Source organism: Corythoichthys intestinalis, chromosome 13, assembly GCF_030265065.1.
Source record: "Corythoichthys intestinalis isolate RoL2023-P3 chromosome 13, ASM3026506v1, whole genome shotgun sequence".
NCBI classification, from domain to species: Eukaryota; Metazoa; Chordata; class Actinopteri; order Syngnathiformes; family Syngnathidae; genus Corythoichthys; species Corythoichthys intestinalis.
In genome coordinates this window covers 42,263,780-42,283,400 of record NC_080407.1, presented here as the reverse complement: position 1 = coordinate 42,283,400, position 19,621 = coordinate 42,263,780, and the positions used below count along the sequence as shown (strand labels likewise).

At 42.4% G+C, this 19,621-nt stretch overlaps 1 protein-coding gene across 2 annotated transcripts; it reads left to right on the top strand.

Moving 5' to 3' along the window:
- Nucleotides 1-60: 60 nt before the first annotated feature.
- Nucleotides 61-19,278, top strand: acox3 (acyl-CoA oxidase 3, pristanoyl). Of its 2 annotated transcripts, none has more exons than XR_009066527.1 (18): nt 61-178; nt 6,138-6,271; nt 6,327-6,424; nt 6,487-6,622; nt 6,701-6,775; nt 6,844-6,933; nt 6,995-7,138; nt 7,198-7,286; nt 15,096-15,192; nt 15,251-15,433; nt 15,516-15,638; nt 15,703-15,823; nt 15,888-16,010; nt 16,093-16,206; nt 16,280-16,400; nt 17,889-18,063; nt 18,124-18,191; nt 18,264-18,407. XR_009066527.1 is itself a non-coding variant. In XM_057853899.1 (18 exons), exons 2-18 carry the CDS (start codon nt 6,152-6,154, stop codon nt 18,468-18,470), a joined length of 2,079 nt encoding a protein of 692 aa, XP_057709882.1. In that variant the 5' UTR covers nt 63-178; nt 6,138-6,151; the 3' UTR covers nt 18,471-19,278. The 2 variants fall into 2 exon arrangements, 1 of the variants encoding a protein (XP_057709882.1); XM_057853899.1 differs by having other exon boundaries at nt 63-178; nt 16,280-16,395; nt 18,264-19,278.
- The last annotated feature ends 343 nt before the right edge of the window (nt 19,279-19,621 follow it).

Below are 19,621 nucleotides of genomic sequence, written 5' to 3'. Positions count from 1 at the left end.
ATGAGTGATAGACGAACTGTTTAGCTTCAAAACTGTCTCAAGATGGCGCCATTGTACGCTGTTGCTTCTCTGTTCACTTCCGGGTTAAGTGCAGTGGGCGCGTCCTGAGCAATGTCCACCAAGCTTGGGTTTTATAATTGCTCGTATTGGTTCAATGTTTACAAAACGGCGACGACAGGTAAGACGAAACTTGTTACCTGTGCTTTCTTGAAGAGTTACAAAAGTACTTGTTTGAAAACGAAGAGCTAACTGAGCAAATAATACTGACGGCTTTGAGTTTGACATGTGGACACGGTTGTGTGTCAGTGACTTTGCCACATTTTGACAAGGAAAAGAACTTGAACTTTACTCTGCTTTGATGACACGGTGAAGTTTAATCGACTTTAACCCGAGTTCAACGAAAAGGACCATTTAGACACTAACGGGAAAATTTGTGTTCAAGTTTGCTAGCATAATAGCTAACATAACTTTGGAACCTTGATGAGAAATACTTTTATAAACGAACAGAACCGTCCTCCCTCTTTTTTTTAATTAATATATTTTAATTAAAAAACAACACATGATTAAAAAGTTTATCCAGGACCATAAGATAATAATTACCTTTAAATTTCCTCTACTTAAAGCCACACTAGGTAAATTTTCATAACATCTGTGATGGTATGTCAACTGACAAATTAGTGACACCTCTTTATATATGGCGGAAAACACTCAGGTGACTTGAAGTTCTGCTCTGAGACCCCCAATTTGGCCAACTTTCAAAATTGTCCGATATGCATGTGTGATACATCATTGGAAAGCTTAAAATCTCAATTTTCTGGGGAAAGAAACATTTTGAACAGGAGGGCATCTTGGAAAAAAAAAGTTTTTTAAACAGCAAAACCCTATCTGGAGGTGAGAGCACGCAACAGCAGAATTACAGACGCCATGACTTTAACAAGATACTATCGCGTACTTACCTAGCATAAATCATTGAGTGTCAAGACACAGCTGTGAATGGCCATAGCTGGATATATTTGGGATTTTATGGGTGAAACATGGTAATTTAACAAGGCTTGCGATGCAGAAATAGCAGACATCGAGGAGTGGCCGAGATCTTCTTTTTCATATATTTACCCTTTAAAACATTTTTTCCCAATTTTTCTTTGTTTGGATCGATTATTTATCATCTGACATCAGAGAAAATGCAACAGTAACAAAAAAAATACAATTAAGTGATAGTTATGAGGTTGATATCCGTGACTTTTTTACAGACGCCATTTTTTTCATTGTGACTTAATTTGTTTAAAAGTTTAAAAAATTATTCACTCACATATTTTAAAGTTTTGTTTTTTTTTAAACGAGATATGAGACATCAATTAATGATTCTAAGTTAAAAACGACAGACATTTTGAATAATAAATATGATTAATTTGTTTTATGGCTGGGTTGAAACAAAAGTGATTGCGCGACGTCTGTAAACGGGGGTTTTCAGGGTAAAACGGACTAATTTAAAATAGTTCGGGGGCTTAATGCGCCATGAATCTGCTATGGCAGCATATAGAAATATTGTTCTATCAAACACAACGGTTCTTTTGGCTTAAAATACAGCAGTTTATTTTAAAGAGGAGTGCAAGAGCAGAAACTGCTTTTTCAGTCTTGTCTGTGTTTTCGCCATATATCTTGAGGTGTCTGTATCGAATGTGACAAACGTGGTGACTGCTTTACGGCATACGTCACTTACCCCTGTCCCCAGTCGATATAAAGACTGAAGTCGATGCTAACGCTTTCGCGTGAATTCTGCAAAGATGGGAAGAGCAACAGAGACAAAAGGTTTTGTTTGAGGAGGAAAATGAACGGGACTCTACCAGGATATGGCGGAAAACACAAGGCTGAAAAAGCAGTTTCTGCTCTTGCAGCCCTCTTTAAAATAAACTTCTGAATTTTAAGCCTAAAGATATGTTGTGTATGAAAGAACAATATGTCTATATGTTACCATAGCAGATTCATGGCGCATTAAGCCCCCGAATAGGGCTGCAGCTATCAATTATTTTAGTAGTCGATTAATCGATGAACTCGTTAGTTTGAATAATCGAGAAATCTGATAAGGAACATGACAAATCAAAATACCTGAGCTGACCCTCAAACCGTATAAAAAAATGAATAAATGATCTATATAAACAAAAGAACAATTGGCTAACTTACAGAGCAAAACTCCGCCAGCTTAAATGCTATAAAATGCTAACTTTTTTTTTTTTACAATGCTCTTAACAAATGGTTCAGAGGCATATTCCCACAAAAAACATCTAAATGTATCTATAAACTAATTCACGAATGCAAAAAAAAACATGAGCTCAAACAAAAACTTAGCTTACGTTGGTCTTAACAGGGAGCAGTTGGATTCAGCCATGTGAAATGAGACAACCAGAGGGCAGTGTATCCACCTTAATCAATAAAATGAAATGCAAACACTTTCAAAATAAATCATTACAACGCCACTTTAATTAAACGAATATTCGAAGCAACAAAATTTAATTTGAATATTTTTTTCTAATCGAATACTCGAGTTAATCGATTAATCGTTGCAGCACTACCCCCGAACTGTTTTTAATTTGTCTGTTTACCCTGGAGACCCCCGTTTACAGTTCATTCGCTGCCACCCTCCCAGTTCAAATGGATTGGACGTCTACTAGTGATAAACTAATTCCAATTCACACTAGAAGCTTGTTTTTCTGTTAATTAGTTGTTTGTAGAATATCATAGAATGATTTCCTGACCAATGTATCGATAATCGTTGTATCGCCATATCGTCAGATCATCGTTATCGTGACCTTTGTATCGCAAATCGTATCTCATAGTGAAGAGGTTCCCACTCCTACTACACTACGTCCCCGAAGGAGGAACCAGACTTTTTATTATTTTGTATATACAAGAGGTGCCGGATCTGCCCAAATAGGTCCCGGAACACAGGGAGGCCAAAATCAAGAGGTGCCAGATCTTGTTCCGGCAAGATCCGGCACAAATGAACCCCTGCTAACCGTCATTTGCTATTGTTTCGCCACAACTGGATTCATTACCTTATTACTTTTCATGCTTCACACAGCCGCTGGAAACACAAATGTTGGTTAAACCATCTGCAGACGACCATCATAATTTTCAACACAATGTGCATATGCGCTGGTCCTCATAGGAAACGCAGTCTTCCTTAAGGCAAAACACTACCGCTTTTGTGCACCGACGTTGCTAAAATTGACCAAAACTGAAAAGTTACCAAGTGTTGCTGTAAATTACAGCTTCATTTATACAGTGGGGCAAATAAGTATTTAGTCAACCACAAATTGTGCAAGTTCTCCCCCTTGAAAATATTAGAGAGGCATGTAATTGTCAACATGGTTAAACCTCAACCATGAGAGACAGAATGTGGAAAAAAAAACATAAAATCACATTGTTTGATTTTTAAAGAATTTATTTGCAACTCATGGTGGATAATAAGGATTTGGTCAATACCAAAAGTTCATCTCAATACTCTGTTATGTACCCTTTGTTGGCAATAACGGAGGCCAAACATTTTCTGTAACTCTTCACAAGCTTTTCACACTCTGTTGCTGGTATTTTGGCCCATTCCTCCATGCAGATCTCCTCTAGAGCAGTGATGTTTTGGGGCTGTCGCTGGGCAACATGGACTTTCAACTCCCTCCAAAGATTTTCTATGGGGTTGAGATCTGGAGACTGGCTAGGTCACTCCAGGACCTTGAAATGCTTCTTACGAAGACACTCCTTTGTTGCCCTGGCTGTGTGTTTGGGATCATTGTCATGCTGAAAGACCCAGCCACATGTCATCTTCAATCCCCTTGCTGATGGAAGGAGATTTTCACTCAAAATCTCTCGATACATGGCCGCATTCATCCTTTACACAGATCAGTCGTCCTGGTCCCTTTGCAGAAAAACAGCCCCAAAGCATGATGTTTCCACCCCCATGCTTCACAGTGGCTATGGTGTTCTTCGAATGCAATTCAGTATTCTTTCTTCTCCAAATACGAGAACCTGTGTTTCTATCAAAAAGTTCTATTTTGGTTTCATCTGACCATAACACATTCTCCCAGTCCTCTTTTTGATCATCCAAATGCTCTCTAGCGAACCGCAGACAGGCCTGGACGTGTACTTTCTTCAGCAGGGGGACACGTCTGGCAGTGCAGGATTTGAGTCCCTGGCGGCGCATAGTGTTACTGATAGTAGCCTTTGTTACTGTGGTCCCAGCTCTCTGTAGGTCATTCACTAGGTCCCCCCGTGTGGTTCTGGGATTTTTGCTCATCGTTCTTGTTATCATTTTGACGTCACGGGGTGAGATCTTGCATCTAGCCCCAGATCGAGGGAGATTATCAGTGGTCTTGTATGTCTTCCATTTTCTAATAATTGCTCCTACAGTTGGTTTCTTTACACCAAGCGTTTTACCTATTGCAGTTTCAGTCTTCCCAGCCTGGTGTAGGTCTACAAGTTTGCCTCTGTTGTCCTTTGAGAGCTCTTTGATCTTGGCCATAGTTGAGTTTAGAGTGTGACTGACTGAAATTGTGGACAGGGTTCTTTTATACCGATAATGAGTTAAAACAGGTGCCATTAATACAGGTAATGAGTGGAGCCTCGTTGGACCTCGTTAGAACAAGTTAGACCTCTTTGACAGCCAGAAATCTTGCTTGTAAGTACAGTGCCCTCCATAATTATTGGATTTATAATAATTATGTGTTTTTTAGCTTCTAATAATTGTTTTTTTTCTAAATAATATGGGACCTTAATGGAAAAAAAGAGAAAAAGCCAACCTTCAATACAATAGCATTTATTCAGTGGGGAAAAAATCCCACATAAAGAAATAATTATTTGACATCAAATAATGTGTGTCACAATTATTAGCACCCCTGGTGTTAATACTTTGTACAACCCCCTTTTGCCAACAAAACAGCACCTAATCTTCTCCTATAATGTTTCACAAGATGGGAAAAGACAGAAAGAGGGATCTTCAGCCATTCCTCTTTGCAGAATCTCTCTGAATCATCCAGAGACCTGGGTCCTCTCTTCTGTAGTCTCCTCTTCAGCTCACCCCACAGGTTTGAGACTGAGATGGCCATGGGAGGAGCTTGATTTTGTGTCTGGTGAACCATTTCTGTGTAGATTTGGCCATATGTTTAGGGTCATTGTCTTGCTGAAAGACCCAGTGATGACCCATCTTCAGCTTTCGGGCAGAGGGCAACAGATTTTGATTTAAAATGTCCTGGTATTTCAAAGCATTCATGATGCCATGCACCCTAACAAGGTTCCCAGGGCCTTTGGAAGCCAAACAGCCCCACAGCATCACTGACCCACCCCCATACTTCACAGTGGGTATGAGGTGCTGTCTACACGCCAACAAGCTGTTTGGGAGGCGTGCACGGAGAAAACCTTTCCTCACTCACAATCATAAACGCAAACGTCTGGATTTCGCCAAGTGGTATTGGGGCTTCAACTGGGACCGTGTGCTTTGGTCAGATGAGACCAAGATTGAGCTTTTTGGCAACAAACACTCTAAGTGGGTCTGGCGTGCCACGAAAGATGCGCATGCTGAAAAAATTTGATGTCAAATAATTATTTCTTTATGTGGGATTTTTTCCCCACTGAATAAATGCACTTGTATTGAAGGTTGGATTTTTCTCTTTTTTTTCCATTAATGTCCCATATTATTTAGAAGAAAGAAAAAAATATTAGAAGCTAAAAAACACATAATTATTATAAATCCAATAATTATGGAGGGCACTGTAAGTGACCAAATACTGTCTCTCATGGTTGAGGTTTACCCATGTTGACATTTGCAGGCCCCTGTAATCTTTTCAAGTAGGAGAACTTGCACAATTGGTGGTCGACTAAATACTTATTAGCCCCACTGTACTAGGGACACAAATGGCACCCTATCAATAAAATAACCTAAGTCTCAAATACTCACTATAGCTCATCAAAATACTATCAAACATACTGAATGAATGCTAATGAATACTACTAAAAATGTTATAAAAATGACTAGATCTCTTCCAGAAATACCGACTAATGTAATTGACCAAACAAAGACTTTAAAAATGAGCTATATTTCCATTGACCCACACTGGTGAACAACCATATAAAAGCAAATATTTGTTCAGGAAATTAGAAGACAATGAAGCATGAAGTGGCTGACCTCCCCAACGGGCCGTTGGACATCTACAGACAAAAAGCTTGCTTCCCATGGAAGGACATGCTTCTGTTCTTGGATGGGGAAGAAGTGACAGCGTTAAAGGTAAGGTTCTTCTCTCGTGGCCTTTGCTCCTCTGAGGTCGGCTTTTTTGCCGCAGCAACGCATCTTCGCGGCGTTGGAGAGCGACCCTCTTTTCTCCAGGACGCCGGGTGAAGACCTACCTATGGAGAAGATGCGGGAGCTCACCTTTCTCAGGTTCATTTGTCCGATTTTCGAGGGGCTATATAAACTCAAACATTTTGTCCGTAAACCCACAGGGTAAAACAGCTGTTCCGTTACGACTTCCTGACCGACGAGGAGGCCATGATGGACCCGTGGAAGACGGTGGTCCTCAATGACTGCTTGGGAATGTATGACTGGTCTTTAGCGGCCAAGTTTTTCCTCAACAAAGGCGTGAGTGTGTCATGATAGCGCCTAGAATCCCCTCATACATTATCGTTGCTAGACGAGTACATTTCAAAATGTGTTTAGATGTTTGGGGCGACAGTCGCTAGCAGTGGCTCGGCGCGACACAGCAAGTATGTGGACTCTACTAACGACATGACAGTAAGCTTGACGTCAAATCATACGAACGCCATCCGGCCGGGATCATATCTCCATTTCTTCCCCTCGAGACGTTCGGATGCTTCGCGCTGACCGAGCTGAGTCACGGTAGCAACACCCGAGCCATGAGGACCACCGCCACCTACGTGCCCTCCTCGCAGGTTTGCACCGTCACTGTCACATCCCGGTTTCATCCGATCATTCGCGATGATTTCCTTGCAGGAGTTTGTCATCAACTCTCCAGATTTTGAGGCAGCCAAGTTTTGGGTGGGCAACCTGGGAAAAACCGCCACCCATGCGCTAGTGTTAGCACAGCTCTACACGCCAGACGGGGCCTGCCATGGCCTGCACTCTTTTGTGGTCCCGGTATGTCAGTTGTTGCCCAGTAGTGCTTAAGACCCAATGTAAGTGAGTGTCCCACGCAGGTGAGAGATCCCAAGACGTTGCTGGCTCTGCCTGGCGTGTTGGTCGGAGATATGGGCAAGAAGCTGGGCCAGAACGGACTGGATAATGGGTATGTCCCTACACTGCTGGTCCTTTAAAGTGCGTACGACAGGATAAAAAAAGTCTTAAATTTGTGATGCACGATAAGCAGTGGCGGTCGTGGCTACTTTCGCGCCCTGGGCGAACCACCCCATCAGCGCCCCCCCCCCCCCCCCCCCACTCACCCCCACCGACATCCAAACTACCCAACCCCCCCCCCCCCCCCCCCCGACATCAAACACAACAATGTGTTACGTTTTTTGCGTTATTTTATTAAAATAGTCTATCCCCCGCCCAAAGGCGTAGCAAGGGTCCCCGGGGGCCCTAGGCAACAGGCAACATGGGGCCCTTTGAGCATGTGCAAGTAAGAGGGACAGTTGGACTTGTAGCAATAGCATATTTAATATAAGTCTAATAAAGCCTCGCTCTCATAGAGCGCTTTTTTGGACACTCAAAGTGCCCCCCCCAATTGCATTATTCATTCACTTCACACTATCCTTAATTATTTACACACATTTGCCTTAATAAACAAAATGTACTTCAGATTATTATTATTATTATTGTGCTTAGTACACATACCTTTACACATACCGTATTCTACTGACTAGCTGGTAAGTTATATTGCGTTTACTTAATAAGGATAACATTCTGGCACAGAAGTGAATCATGTAACGTCTTATCAGTCTGGCTGATCAGTGTGTATGGTGATTCTAAACACTGATTTAATGTTCTAGGTAACATCTTTATGTATGAAGAAACGCTAGCATGCTGCAATGCTGTTAGCAAACGCTAACAAGCTAGTTACAACAAGTTAAGGCAGTTAATTGGTTTACTACTACTAGTCTGCAGTGCTTCGACTACATTAGGACATAAAACTACAGTAACATAGTACACTCACCGCTGTCTTGCTTCCTTTTCTCCTCTTCTGCTTTTTTTCCTTTCTTTTTTCATTTCCAGACGGATAACTTTTCATTTTGCCAATTAAAAAAGCGCCCGATCGGCGCCCACTCACTCTGAGTCACGGGACACACATACATATTTGTGCAGTAAAATGAACACGAAGGTGGGGGCGGGGGGTTCGAGTGTGCGCTGCGTGCGGTCATCTTGGCCATAAAAGTGGCGAAAACTAAGCACTTTACACTCATATGGATGTACAACATCATTTTAAGATGCTAAACTAACACCTTCCCTCTTAAAGCAAATGTGCAATGCGAATATAAAGTAAAGAACGCTCTCCTCGACGCAGCGAGAACGAGTGGGATCAACCACTCTGCTCAAAATGCGCACCTTACGCTTACGCCTATTCTCGTTCTCAGAATATGCAGCGCTTTTGACGTAGGACAATAACAGGACTGGTTGCTATGGGAACGTACGCAGCGGCATACCGCATACCCAAGTAACCTTGCTAAAAGGAGTATTAAAATTGCTAATAAAATCGTTTAGGATTATTTTAGATGCATATATGTTATATTTTTCTTATAGAGTACTGAACGAGGAATATGATTGACCCATTAATGGACTTTCTTGGAAAAAATCACCATTTCTTTAAGTAGTCACATCATGAATAATGAGGTGGCCTGTGAAAAGCTATACAGCATATGGTGCCCCGCCACCCTCCTTACTTACCCTATGAGAATGAGTGCGACTCGTCTGGCTCATTCACTTAACATTTGCGAACAACTGATCCCCTCCCGTTTCCAACTGCCTTTTCCTCTGACACACACAACTCTCTGCAGCAGTTGATAATGATAGTAAGGGGCGCCCTAGCGCCCACTCTACCAAGCTGACGTGGAAATGAGCGGTAGTAGTCTAGAAAACTAGCGGATTTTTTTTTTTTTTTTTTTTTTTTTTTGTTCTCGAGGGCGCTTGTGCGCCCCCAAATAGATTGCGCCCTGGGCGGTCGCCCACATTGCCCATGGCAAAAACCGCCTGTGACGATAAGACATTTTTCAACCGATAATGTCAAGCCCATAATTCTAGGAAAAGATTGATGTAAAATTTTAAAGTATACACAAGAGAAAATATTACTGTGCAAAAATAGAATTTATTGCTTTTTTTCAACATCAAATGGGAACAACTAGTAAATTCCAACATCTAAATAAAGACAGGTTGTCTGACAGTGTGCAATGGCAATGTTATTTTGGCAACAATAACTTACAGAGTAAATACCTAAGTTGCACAAAAATGCCTTTAAAAGTAAGCCATTCCTAACGTATAACATTACTACACTGCAAAAACACACATCCTTAAAACTAGTTAAATTCCCTTTTTTTTAGTGTAAATCTATTGGAAATAAGTGAAATTATCTGCCAGTGCTTCAAGTATATTTCACTCAGATTTCTTGAAGAAAAATAGCTGCCATAATTTCCCGAATATAACGCGCACTTTTTTGCCCCCAAAATCAACTTGTAAAATCATGGTGCGCATTATACATGGGTAGCCTACAGGGATGGAGACAGAAATATCTATATTATATATATATATATATATATATAAAGACTTTTTTTTTATTGAGACGGCCATGTTGTGTTGAAGAAAACGTATGCGGCGATCCGTTGCTGACCATTACGGTACGTGACGTCACCATTTTGTTTCGGTAATACTTCACTCTGATTGGTTGAATGATTTCGTCTGTGTTAAATTCTGCTTTTTTCACTCTTCATAAAGCACAGAATTTAGTTTCTTGAACTCATTTGAGTCACCGTTTATTGCAACTCGGCAACTCGGACCATAACAAACGTAACACAACACAGACTATCTGTGTCCGTCAACTATATCTGTCCCTTGGGAACTCAAACTCAAATAACAATAGTTCCTCTTGTTACAGTAGCGATGCGCTTGTTCCGATTTCCGACTTCGAGCCTCACTTTTATTTTATCGTATCAATCCATGGAAGAAACATTTATTCATAATGATGAAACAAGCAAGTTATACAGCAGCCTTTAAAAGAAAAGTCACATCTGTTTTGTTTTCTCCTAGATTCTTGTAAGTTGGAGAAGTTGTCAAATCATATTATTACCGTGCACATTTTCAGTTTACGGTAATGTTTTGAACTACCAATGTGCTATGCTTGCGCAGTTATTTCACCAGTCAGTAAAATGACATTTCTGTATCTGTACAAGAGCTCTGTTTTCTTGTTTTCTTCTATTTATTGGTACTAAAATTAGGGTGCGCGTTATACACGGGTAAGATAATTTCCCCTAGATTTTACAAGTAAATTTGGGGTGCGCGTTATACACGGGTGCACCTTATATTCGGAAAATTACGGTGGTTTAAAATAAGCTTAACAGCCTTATTTTAAAGTGCGTACGACAGGAGAAAAAAAGTCTTAAATAGGATTATTATGTGAATTACAATCATATTTTGAGACGATTCGACTATGTACAACAATTTAGCAAAGCGCAGATGACGAGAAATGAGTCTTTTAATCTGCTGGTTAGCCACGCCTACCATTACAGGGCTCTAGCGTCCCCAACAGGTGGATGACATCAGCGGAGTCACGATTTCATCTGATTTAGTATGCAGCCCATTGAGGGGGGATTATTCACAACGAGGAAAACGCGGCGACGAGAGCAGCGAAATGTCATTGTTTCAGTCTCTCTTCGCCAATATTTTTACAGGATATTCTTTTTATCCAAGTATTTTTTCCCAATAGCTAAATAAATGGCTTGAGAAGGACCAGTCAGCCCATTGAGGGGGAATTATTCAGAACGAGGAAAACGCGACAAAAAGAGCAGCAAAATGTCATTATTTCAGTCTCTTTACTTCAATATTTTTTTACAGGATATTCTTTTTATCCAAGTATTTTTCCCCAACTGCTAATTAAATGGCATGGTCATGACATATAACAGTCTTGTGCTAAATGGAATTTGAAATGATAAAAATGCATTTATTCAGGACGACATGGCAAAATTACTCCATAATGGTCAAAACTGTCGACTTCACCTTTACTGTCGCACCTCCCGAACGATATTTTATGACACCTAAATCGGGCTTATGTTATTTCCCTTCCCTGGCTTCGGAGAATGTAAACAAACCAAGAGGCGTGATAGCTAGCCGATGTGCTAACCCGAACCGAGTGATGTTTCAAAGTCTTCGAAGCGGAAATCACACATAGCTAGCCCGGATCATTTCACATGACGACTGGGTTGTCGATTGTCTTCGCCGATTGGCAACCTGCCCGGCGGCGAGCAAGTTAGAGCTCGTTGTTCCCCTGCTGCGGGCAGATGGCTCGTTTGCGGGGAAGCAGCTGGACAATGACCGCTGGACAAACCAGCCGACGTCAGAGGAGCGCACAGAGCTGCCCCATGATCAACACGAATATGGCCTAAAATAATGCTTGACTACACGGCGAAGACGTAAACAGTGAGAGAGTCATACGAGAGTGGCTGCAATTGTTGTGCACCTAACATGGCAGGATGTGTCTGAGGAGAACATTTCTACATGTCTGTCCATGATCAAACGTAAGTACAGTAAATAGTCCTTTATTTAAAGAAAGTTTGTAGTGTTTACTATGTAATCGCTGTATTCGTGGCCATTTTTAACACAAAGTTGCCATTTCTGATGGGGTTGAAAATTTGAACACGGGGCACACGAAGGGAGCAATAAGCTGAGTACAGCGTTCTCTCTGCGGGGCAGGTGTGCGACAAGATGCCGGTCGTCGGCTGAAGTCAAATGTTGCTAGCATTTATTAGTGCAAATGAATGAAATGTAAACAGATTCAGAACACTGACTTTGCCTTTCCAACATTATTCATAACAATTCTTAAACTCAGTTTTTTTCTCAATTTTTTCGTTTGCAAATTATGTTAACTAACGATTTTTCATGTTTGAAGTGTCACTTTTTAACCGCAAGTTTGCGTTGTGGAGAAGACTGCCAATGTTTTATAGCAGGCTAAAGTAGGTTGTTTTTTTCCCCCCATTACCGTATTTTTCGGACTACAAGTCGCTCCTGAGTATAAGTCGATCCAGCCATAAAATGCCCAACGAAGAGAAAAAAAACATATACAAGTCGCACCGGAGTATAAGTCGAATTTTGGGTGGAAATTTACTTGATAAAATCCAACACATAGAACCGACATGTCATCTTGAAAGGCAATTTAATGTAAAAATACAATAGAGAACAACATGCTAAATAAGTGAACAGTGTAAAGTGCATGAACAACGAAATGTGAATATACTGTCCTACGCTACGGCTCAGTCCTGGCTATACAGCGAACTCCCAAAAGACAATGCTGGACGTCTGTATAATTTGCTGAATCAATTTGGTCCTCGATAGAAAACAGGTTCGCATCAACGTAAATAAATGATAATTAGGTACTATTAGTAATAAGTAACAGGTTAGCATGCGTTCGCTATCATTAGCACATCGTTCAAACAACCACACAACTGGCTCTAAGTGTCAGATCGCGGGTGGAAAACACACAACAACAACAGAAAAGATGATACACGCAGGCGTTTCCTCTGTAGAGATGATTTAAAAGCATAAACAATGAAAGTAGGTTCGCAGCCGTCTATTCTCTGTCGCTAACTCGCCCACTCACTCACTCAGCTACGTAGCTGCCTGTCTTCTTCTGGCGTGTGAGCACTCTTCTTCACGTAAACAAGTGCGAGTGCGCCGTCACTTGGGCGTGAAAGCGCCACAAACTAAATGCATCCATTTCAAGATAAAGTCAATAATACAATTGAACATACACTGCCAAAGGCAGAACGCGAACGTGGCCATAGCTATAAAGAGTTATTCAGATAACTATAGCATAAGACATGCTAACAACTTTACAAAACCATCAGTGTCACTGCAAAACACCAAAATAACATGTGAAATTATATCATAATGTGTTTATAATTCCACACATAAGTCGCTCCTGAGTCTAAGTCGCACCCCCAGCCAAAATATGAAAAAAAAACGCGACTTATAGTCCGAAAAATACGGTACTCTCAATGTAGCAATGCTAACGTTTACAGTGTTTAATATACACGTGTTTCCTTATTTTGTATGTCTGAACTGTAATTCTATGGCGTGTTGATGACCAATAAACATCTGTAAAATGAACTGGAGTCTCATATGTCATCTACACGCACGCACAAATGTATGCAGGCATGCATTTGGTGATAAAACGCAGCAGTGAAAATGATCGCCCTCATTTTTATTTACCTTGTGACAAATGGACTCATTGCATATCGCGACAGGCTTAGCAACTTCAATAAAACATGTCGTTAGTTAGATGGAATTTTGACCCCCCCCCTTAAAAAATGTTCTCCTCTGATCTACACAATTCACATAGGTCACCCTTTTTAACTTCAAAACAGCAAATTTTGCCAAAAGGTGAGTGATTTTCATGCCTGAATGACTGCAAGTCACTTTGTTGTCATTTTTCCTTGTAAAGTGAAGACACAGTTTCGGGCGTTTGAACATGCGTGTTGTCATTGCTATGTTTACGGCTGCAATGCTCGTGCTAAACCATTGTAACCTTTCAAATTCACCCTCTTTCCTGGTTGAAGTGTAGCCAAACTTTGGAGCGAGTGGTTCTTGGCGCCATGCTAGTTTGATGCGTATGGACAACAAGACGCGTCACGTCACTTGTTGACGCAATACACATCTTTAGGAATCGTTAAGGGTTTTTCATTGTGATGTTGAAGCCTTGAAACACTAGGAACGGGTTCAGATTTGGAATCGGATTTCGATGCCCATCCCTAATGGTCCCACAGTTTTCGCAGACTTGTCTTGGCCGATATCGGGGTGAACAGAAACTTTCTGAAACCCAAAAAGGCTCACGCGTCTCTCCCTGGTGCAGCTACAAAAGCCTGCAGCCGTTTGGTTGGCGTGATGCAAAAAATAAAAGAATTAACCAGCAAAATCAGCTGAATCCGCAGTCCATCTGCATGCTATATAAAGCAATGCTGTTTTGTGAGATGCGGACCCGGATGACGTCACATTCGCATTCGTCCTAAATCCGAGACTGAAGCCGGAAGTCACTTTTTTTTTTTTTTTTTTTTTTTTTTTAAAACCTGTCCTGTTCAGCTGTTTGACACAGAGAATGGAAGTCTAAGTGCCCGGTTGGTCTGAACAGTTTTAATGTTTAACATTGGGAGTATGACATACTCCTATTGTGATCATTCAACATACCTCGTTTATTATGAGAAAGCAGCGAACAGGAAGGGGTTATGGTGGGACAAAAGAAAAGAAACACAAGAGAAGAAAGACAAGAAACACAAACAACAACAAGAAATACATTGAACGTGTACATTAAGTACTAATACTGTATGTTGGTGCTATCGTCAGCTTGATGTATTTCCGGTTGACACCATGTGGGGGGCCTGTTGACCGGGGAGAAAGGGGACGGGGGTGGGGGAGTCTATAAACTAAGTGATTGAAAGGGGTAGAGTGTACACAAATTAGCTCTGTTATCTAGAACCCAGTAATCGTGTGAATCCCTTGTGAGTGTAAGCTCGTTGGCGATCGACCCTAAGCCGCCCCATCACCTATTCCTGCACTGGGACCCCCCACCCGAGCGCGCTATATCACATCCAAAAATTGAATATATAAAACGATGGCTTCCACGCACATTCAAGTGGTCCATTTCATTCAGGAGCATAAAACACCGCATGAAATATGAAAAAAAAACATGCTTTTTGGTGTCATACGCACTTTAAACCTCGATGTCAAATTTTGAATTCACAGTTAAAACTGCTAAGACTCCTTGGTACCAATCCCTGTGAAAAATCACCTTTGGCACTGAATGAGAGAGTAAAAATAGGCCTTAATGTTCCATTAAAAGAACTCGTACAGTGCACAGGTCAATGAACAAGGTACTCCGTGTCAATGAATGACTCTGGTGCAGGTTTGCTTTGTTCCACAATGTGAGGATCCCGCGGGAGAACCTCCTGAACAAGACTGGTGACGTGACCTCCGACGGCACCTACGTCACACCTTACCAGGTAAATTCAGTCTTTTTCTTGAAAGTGACTTTGATACAAAGAGTTGGCACTTGTGAAGGACCCAAACAAGCGATTTGGGGCGTCGCTGGGGGCGCTGTCCGCCGGCCGGGTTTCCATTGCCCGGATGGCTCTTGTCAACCTCAAGCTGGCCTTGATCGTGGCAATCCGCTTCTCCGCTACCAGGAGACAGTTCGGACCGAAGGACTGCGAAGAACTTCCCGTACTCGAGTACCAGTTGCAGGTCAGCGGTGATAGCCGTTTTCGAGCCGATGGTCCCGAACTCCGGACAAAGACAAATGCTTTTATGTTTTCTGCGTCGGTAGCAATGGCGTCTGATCCCATATGTGGCGGCAGCGTACGCTCTGGAGTGTTTTTCAAAATCACTCTTCAGCAACTACGTGGAGTTCCGTATTGGGCAGATGATGAAGGACCAAGTAGATAGACAGGTATCTTGCTCATTTGCTTGTTCCGAAATGTCCGCACGTTTAGCTGGAAACCCCTGTTTTGAAGGCCGAGCTAGGACGGGAGCTCCACGCGCTAGCCTGCTCGGGCAAGCCCTCGGCCGCGTGGACGGCTCAGCGGGGAATCCAGGAGTGCCGGGAAGCATGCGGCGGTCACGGTTACCTGGCCAGTGAGTGTTCGGAGCCTCGCTTCCAAACGCGGACGTGTCGCTGACACTTCCTGGTCCTCCGCAGTGAACCGCTTGGGAAACCTGCGTGATGACAACGACCCCAACTGCACCTACGAGGGGGACAACAACGTCTTACTTCAGCAAACCGCCAACTACCTCCTGACATGGATGGACGTGAAGCGACGCGGTCAGTCCTCAGTCTCTCCTTGCCGCTTCTTCGAGGGTCTTCCGCCTTTTGCCTGCTCAGTTTGCGCTCACGTTTGAGTCAGGCGGCGTACGCGTCCAATCTCCACTTCACACGGTGGACTTCCTGGATGATTTCCATAAGATCCGAGAGAGTCGCTTCACGGCGCGCACCCTTGAGGACTGCGCCGACTCCGCGGGTATTTATTCCCTTGGTCTTGCCGTAAAGTTTAGAAAAACTCCGACTTCTTAGCTTTATGGCTTCCCCAACAGTGGCGCTGGCGGCCTACAAATGGCTGGTGTGCTTCCTTCTGGAGGAGAGTCACAAACGACTAGAGCAGCACCGGACTTCGGGCCAAGATGACTTCCAAGCCCGCAACAATAGCCAGGCAGGGTGACGACCTTCTGAACGATTTTACATTCAACTATTCATCTTATAGTGGGGCAAATAAGTATTTAGTCAACCACTAATTGTGCAAGTTTTCCCACTTAAAAATATTACAGAGGCCTGTAATTGTCAACATGGGTAAACCTCAACCATGAGAGACAGAAGGTTGTTTGATTTTTAAAGAATTTATTTGCAAATCATGGTGGAAAATAAGTATTTGGTCAATACCAAAAGTTCATCTCAATACTTTGTTATGTACCCTTTGTTGGCAATAACGGAGGCCAAACGTTTTCTGTTACTCTTCACAAGCTTTTCACACACTGTTGCTGGCATTTTGGCGTATTCCTCCATGCAGATCTCCTCTAGATCTCCTCATTGATGTTTTGGGGCTGACTTTCAACTCCCTCCACAGATTTTCTATGGGATTGAGATCTGGAGACTGGCTAGGCCACTCCAGGACCGTGAAATGCTTCTTACGAAGCCACTCCTTTGTTGCCCTGGCTGTGTGTTTGGGGTCATTGTCATGCTGAAAGACCCAGCCACATCTCATCTTCAATGCCTTTGCTGATGGAAGGAGATTTTCACTCAAAATCTCTCGATACATGGCCCCATTCATTCTTTCCTTTACGCAGATTAGTCGTCCTGGTCCATTTGCAGAAAAACAGCCCCGAAGCATGATGCTTCCACCCCCATGCTTCACAGTGGGTATGGTGTTCTTCGGATGCAATTCAGTATTCTTTCTCCTCCAAACACGAGAACCTGTTTCTACCAAAAAGTTCTATTTTGGTTTCATCTGACCATAACACAGGATTTGAGTCCCTGGCGGCGCATTGTGTTACTGATCGTAGCCTTTGTTAGTGTGGTCCCAGCTCTCTGTAGGTCATTCACTAGGTCTCCCCGTGTGGTTCTGGGATTTTTTCTCACCGTTCTTGTTATCATTTTGACGCCACGGGGTGAGATCTTGCACGGAGCCCCAGATCGAGGGAGATTATCAGTGGTCTTGTATGTCTTCCATTTACTAATAATTGTGCCCACAGTTGATTTTAGTTGGTTTCAGTCTTCCCAGCCTGGTGCTGGTCTACAATTTTGTCTCTCGTGTCTTTCGACAGCTCTTTGGTCTTGGCCATAGTGGAGTTTGGAGTGTGACTGACAGAGCTTGTGGACAGGTGTCTTTTATACCAATAATGAGTTGAAACAGGTGCCATTAATAAAGGTAACGAGTGGATCCTCGTTAGAAGAAGTTAGACCTCTTTGACAGTCAGAAATCTTGCTTGTTTGTAGTTGACCAAATACTTTTTTTCCACTCAAATTTGGAAATAAATTCTTTAAAAATTAAACAATGTGATTTTCTGTTGTTTTTTCTCCACATTCTGTCTCATGGTTGAGGTTTACACATGTTGGCAATAACAGGCATCTCTAATCTTTACAAGAAGGAGAACTTGCACAATTGGTGGTTGACTAAATACTTATATGCCCCACTGTATATCCGTGCAGGTGTATTACTGCCGCGACCTGGCCTTGGCCTACATCGAACACTGCTGCCTTCAGAGGTTCCACGAGCAGACTCGGCACGAAGACACCCCGATCCGGCTCCGAGGGGTCCTCGGGAAGCTGTGTGCGCTTTACGGACTGTGGAGCCTCAGTGGCCACATGGCCACACTGTACCAAGGTACCCAAAATTGAACATTTGGACAAGAGAATCGAGGACAGTTTGTCCGGTTGTGTGCAGGTGGGTTCTTGAGCGGAAAGGAGCCGGCCCACTTGATCCAGACGGCTATTCTCACTCTCTGCACTCAGGTCTTGCTCGCTTGACAATACGAGTATCAAAATGACTGCTGTGACACTCCAATAAAGCCTAGTTGTTTGCAGTTGAAGGACGACGCCGTGGCGCTGGTGGACGCGATGGCACCGCCGGACTTCATCCTCAACTCCCCCATCGGCAACGCTGACGGACAACTGTACAAGAACCTGTGGTCTACGGTGATGCAGGGACGCCAAGCGCTGGAGCGGCCTTCCTGGTGGAAAGAATTCTGCTCCGACAAGCCCGCCGTCGGATCTCTGCGACCCAAACTCTAGACAAGTGCACGCTCTCCGTTTTTCGAACTTCTTTAACGTGCCTACTCAGCCCAAAAAAACATTTTCCAAGGTTAAAAATGGTCTTATCATTGTGAATCTCATGACTTTGAGTGAATTGGATAAATACTCTCCCCATGTAGTTATGGTATCACTTACTAATTAGTGGTTGCGCAATAAAAGAACATTTTAACATGTTAATAAATTGTGTTTTCGACATAATTAAAAAGTGTGTACAGGATAGAGAATGCGCATTAGGGTGTGTCAAGAAAAAAAAAGGTAAAATGAGAGGGGTCCCTATGTTTTCAAGTTGTCTAATGATATGCTTAATCATCATCAAAAGGAAAAAAATGCATTCTGCAGATATTGAAGTATATCTTTTCATGGGACAAAACTGACAAAATGGCACTTTGACGCAATGAAAAGTAGTCTGTATGCAGCTTAGAGTTCATTTATTTTCCTCTTATAATAACTCAAAATATAGCCATTAATATCTAAACCCCCTGGCAACAAAAGTGAGTACGCCCCTTAGAAACTACGTACATCCCTAAATGTTCAAATTGAGTACTGCTTGTCATTTTCCCTCCAAAATGTCATGTGACTGGTTACAGAAGTGCTGTCAGTATTGCTGCAGAGATTGAAAAGGTGGTGGGTCAGCCTGTCAGTGCTCAGACTATACACCGCACTCTACATCAAATTGGTGTGCATGGCTGTCACCCCAAGAGGAAGCCTCTTCTGAAGACAGTACACAAGACCGTCTAAGGTGCTTGTCACATAATTTTGACCCATTATAAAAATATATTTTTGTTCATTTCATTGATTTTGTTTGCTATGATGCTTTACAACATACAGTGGGGCAAATAGTATTTAGTCAACCACTAATTGTGCAAGTTCTCCCACTTGAAAATATTAGAGAGGCCTGTAATTGTCAACATGGGTAAACCTCAACCATGAGACAGAATGTGGAAAAAAAACAGAAAATCACATTGTTTGATTTTTAAAGAATTTATTTGCAAATCATGGTGGAAAATAAGTATTTGGTCAATACCAAAAGTTCATCTCACCACTTTATGTACCCTTTGTTGGCAATAACGGAGGCCAAACGTTTTCTGTAACACAAGCTTTTCATACACTGTTGCTGGTATTTTGGCCAA

Bases quoted from the DNA above. Each gene is read 5' to 3' on its own strand.
- acox3 (XM_057853899.1), top strand. From the start codon at position 6,152: ATGAAGCATGAAGTGGCTGACCTCCCCAACGGGCCGTTGGACATCTAC. The intron at 6,934-6,994 runs GTTTGCACCGTC...ATTTCCTTGCAG, and splicing joins CCTACGTGCCCTCCTCGCAG to GAGTTTGTCATCAACTCTCC. The intron at 16,396-17,888 runs GCAGGGTGACGA...ATATCCGTGCAG, and splicing joins AAGCCCGCAACAATAGCCAG to GTGTATTACTGCCGCGACCT.